Source organism: Leuciscus leuciscus, assembly GCF_965113295.1.
Source record: "Leuciscus leuciscus genome assembly, chromosome: 14".
Taxonomy (NCBI): Eukaryota; Metazoa; Chordata; class Actinopteri; order Cypriniformes; family Leuciscidae; genus Leuciscus; species Leuciscus leuciscus.
Genome location: NC_138738.1, coordinates 31,906,728 through 31,911,226, shown reverse-complemented (window position 1 = coordinate 31,911,226; position 4,499 = coordinate 31,906,728). Strand labels below are relative to the sequence as shown.

The window sequence follows — 4,499 nt, the reverse complement described above, 5'->3', positions numbered from 1 at the left end:
GCAATTTGAGACCAAATGTTTGGACAATATCTTAAAAATGAATCAATGAAATTGAGCTGTATGTTGCTTTTCTGCATGCCGGAAATTTTACCTGAAACAGACTCACTCATCACAACCACATATGTAGTACATACTGTGACCACAGACAATGAGTAGAAATGTCTTCCTCACAGCTAGTAAAGAGGGTGAGAAACCATAGGATGAAATAGTTCACAATGTTTGCATTTATGTTGGTATTTCTAACTGTGGTTCCCCTTCACGTGGTGCGAGCTAGGTTTGTATTTTAAGGTGACGTGTTGTGTAACTACCCACACAGACGAAGAGGATTAAGTTATTTTGATGTGCAGAAGATGTGAAGTTGACAGAAATGTTATAACACGCAAAGCAACTTGAGTCAGATATAATTTTTTTTTAATATTTATTCAGTTTTAAAAACACTCTGACATAAAGAATAAAGAAGGCGGCATATTTTAAAGAACTACTTCACCATGAAAGAGAATTATGCGGCTTATTTATTGAACAGTTAGGATAACTCAAAACTGTCTCATTTTTGAAAGAACATTCAACACAAAGACTGAAAGTGAATTCTACTATCAAAGGGAAATTTAAAAACAAGAAGTGAAAAGCTTATTTTTACAAAGCAGGAAGTTTTTGTACAGTAAGTAACTAGTCACACTGCATAGCAAAATTGGCAGTATGCCATTATATGTCACCATTCAGTCCTCCACAGGCGGTTTCCTCTAAATTGAGCTTATGAAACAATTTACCACGATTAACTGAAACTGGCAAAATCTTTTTTTGTTTTGGAATCTTTTCTCAAGTAGATAAGAGCATTCAGGGGGAAAACGTTGTGGTGGTATCGGTGTCCAGGCCGACAGAAGATCTTCGTTTACCGCAGTGGGTGTACATGAGGTGGCTCTTTTTGAGACATCCCAAGTCTTTCAATAGCTTCAGGAGATCATTGCGAAACTTCACCCCAATGAACGCGTACAGGAATGGGTTCACAGCGCAGCGCAAAAAGGCCACGGCCCTGGTCACATCCATGGCATAAAGACGACTGTTATCCTTGCTGCAATCCGTTGTTTGCTGAGTGGTCACTCCCATGACTACATTGTAGGGTAGTTGGCTGAACACAAAGACAGCTACCACTGCAATGATAACCTTGAAGGCTTTATTCCTCTCAAAGTTCTTGGCTTGGACTAGGGTCTTGATGATACAGATGTAACAGAATCCAATGACGATCGCTGGAAGTATAAAACCAAGGACCATCTGGCTTACCAGCATCCTAATGCGGTAGTCCTCATAGTTGTTGCCATTTGCTATACAGGTGCCATTGACATTGACTTCAGAGAACAGCATGTCAGGTACAGAAAAGAACACCGCCATCACCCATGTAACCAGGGAAGATACCTGTCCATAATAGACCGCACTGGAGCGACAGCGATGAGCATAGACGGCCTTGGTTATGGAGAAATAGCGATCAACGCTGATACAGGTGAGAAGGAACATGCCGCTGAAGAAGCTGACCTTGTAGATGGTGAACATGGCCTTGCATGGATATAGACCCAAATGCCACTTGCTCATGAAACTAGCTGCCCAGAAGGGGAGCGAAATTGCAAACAGCAGGTCAGCCATGGCTAGATTGAGCAGGTAGACGTCAGTCATGGTCTTCAGCCTCTTGAAGTAAAGGTAGGTTAGGATGACCAGAAAGTTCCCCACGAGAGCCAGGAGGCAGATGATGGTGTAGATGGTGGGCAGGAACCAGTCGCGGAATATACGGTTGGAGCTTTTTACGCAAAGGAATACACTATCACTGTAATCTATATTCAGCTCTGTGGAATACTCATAGTCTGTTGTGGATTGGTATTCAGTTGTCTCATTGGACCAACTTTTCTGAAATAAAGGTAATGCAGAAGAATTAAATAATGCAAAAACCTTCCAAGTAATCAGTTTTCTCAGCAAAATGTGCCATTACACTATAAATGTACAACCCCAAGAAAGTCTGAAATCTGTACATGATTCCTGTTTAGAGCGGAAATGTACAGTGCTTGAAAAAGCTTTCTATACAATCCTGGATTTAAAAGGTGTACAGAGAAATAAGTAGACCTCCAGAAATAGTTCTCCCAAAATGAAAATTCTGGCATCTTGTTCCAAACTATTTTATCTACTAATATTTTACAATAATGTTTAATTTGTTAACAGTTAATTACATTAGTTAATATGAACTAACAATGAAAAATACTTAACAATTATATAATAATAATAAACTTTATTCATATATATTCTCGAAGTGCTGTACACAAGATAAACAATTCATAAAAAAGTCCCGCAAAAAAAATCCCCAAAGTCTGAGCATCCCTAAGTTTAAGAGGAAGAGAGTTCCAAACAATAAAGCATTTATTAATCTTAGTTAATGCTAAATTTAAAATGAGTCATTGTTAGTTAATATGAACAAACAATGAAAAATACTTCTAAAGCATTTATCAATCTTAGTTAGTTAATCTTAGCTTAACTTTTATTAATACATTATTAAAATAAAATGTTGTATCTGTTAATAACATTTAATGGACCTGAGCTGACATGGACAGGTTAACTAACGTTAGCAAAGAGTATTAAAAACTGTAACAAATGTATTGCACATTGTTAGTTAATATTAGTTTTGTAGTAATATTATTATTAAATGGGACCTTATTGTAAAGTGTTACAGATTTTCTTTCTTCTGTAGGTCACAAAAGATGTCAGAACGTCAGCTTCAGTCACCATTCACTTTCACTCATATGCAAAATAGATACATTAAAAGTGAATGGTGACTGATTTTGTCATTCTGCCTAAAATCTCCTTTTGTGTTCCATGAAAGAATAAAGTCATACAGGGTTTGAACAACGAGTAGGGCAAATTAAGGATGACAGAAATTTCATCTTTGGGTGAAATATCCCTTTGGAATTAGAGGTCAAATTTAAAGGTGAGTGCGGTTTTTCCTGGTTTAATCCATGAAATTACCTTTATGTGACACGACCATATCAGCAACACAGGACAAAAAACTGTCAATGAAAAAAGACAGTGTGTCAAAAATTGCACATAATGATAAACTTCATTCATAGTAAAAGACAAGCAGGTTTAAAGTGAATTCACTAATTGATCACTTCTCTTCTTTTACCACATCCTCTATATTTTTAAAGATTTATATATATTTGGACAGATATTATATATATTTTGACAGTTTAATTGAGCAGAAAAAAATGATTTGCTTACCGGAAAATGCATGCATGATTTCAGATGACTTTCTCTTTGAATGTTTCACCAGGACTGCTAACAACACAGTGAATACGAGAGCTCTGTTTCATGCTGTGTTAAAAAGGTGAAGCACCACTTTTAACACTTAACCAGAGGAAAGGTTTTTTTTTACCACAGCCTGTACTGTTTCAAGAAAAACAACATCTGTCTTACCTTTGCACAACATGTTCTCATTATTAACATCTAATTTAAAATACTTTACCTCTGTTATGTTCACTGAATTAAACCAACCATTAATAATATTAATAATATATAAAAAATATTTTTTATATAAAAAAAGTATTATCTATTTGCATTGTTTTTATATCATCACTGTTTCAATTTAATTTCTTAAACACTGCATCATAATAAGTGAATTCTGAAAATATAATAGCTATATTTATCCATTAAGGCACTGATATAGACCCATTGTGGTGGTTGGGTTATGGTATGGGCAGGCGTATGTTATGGACAACGAACACAGGTGCATTTTATTGATGGCATTTTGAATGCACAGAAATACCGTGTGAGTGGCCATTTTACTGTGGCCAGCCTAAGGCACACCTGTGCAATAATCATGCTGTCTAATCAGCAACTTGATGCCACACCTGTGAGGTGGATGGATTATCTCGGCAAAGGAGAAGTGCTCACTAACACAGATTTATACAGATTTGTGAACAATATTTGAGAGAAATAGGCTCATGAAAAATGGGGGCAAAAACAAAATTTTGCCATTATAAGCTTATTGAATGATAAGAAAGCATCATTTTTGTAAAGTATCACACCACAGCATGTCTTTCTTCTGACTATTCTATGATGTTTTACAATGTATTACAAGTTCTGTCAAAATCCTGAACTAAAGTGTAGGCTATAAAAAAGGGCAGACTATAAAACTGCAACAATTTATTTTGGCTAACATGCTTTTCCCCACTATTCTGTTCTTTGAAGTTCCCTGTCCTCAACCACTTGTTACTCCACCCCCCTGAGTTTCAACTTTGCACAGGTAAACGCACTGCTGCACGAGTGCAGTTGTGGGTTTGTGTGTATATTACTGCCAGGAAAAGAGGCCTAAGCAGGAAGACGTGTTTCGGCCACAACTCAGGTGATTTGCGTGGTAAAGGAACTGCTGCACTTCACTCACACAATCTGTGAATGTGAATAAACCTCAGTTGGTACGATCACCTGTACACTTACCTGTTTATGCAAAAAACTTTGGTGTTTGTGTT

At 36.7% G+C, this 4,499-nt stretch overlaps 1 protein-coding gene across 1 annotated transcript; it reads right to left on the bottom strand.

Moving 5' to 3' along the window:
- Positions 1-401: 401 nt before the first annotated feature.
- On the bottom strand, positions 402-3,387 carry ccr7 (chemokine (C-C motif) receptor 7). Its single transcript, XM_082190066.1, has 3 exons — positions 3,253-3,387; positions 3,001-3,041; positions 402-1,893 (listed from the first exon to the last, which is right to left on the bottom strand). The coding sequence occupies exons 1-3, from the start codon at positions 3,266-3,268 to the stop codon at positions 835-837; spliced, it is 1,116 nt and encodes a 371-aa protein (XP_082046192.1). The 5' UTR covers positions 3,269-3,387; the 3' UTR covers positions 402-834.
- Positions 3,388-4,499: the final 1,112 nt, after the last annotated feature.

Excerpts from the sequence above, each read along its gene's own strand:
- ccr7 (XM_082190066.1), bottom strand. Across the intron at positions 1,894-3,000 it reads TATGGTCGTGTCACATAAAG|AAAAGTTGGTCCAATGAGAC; the intron begins GTAATTTCATGG and ends CCTTTATTTCAG.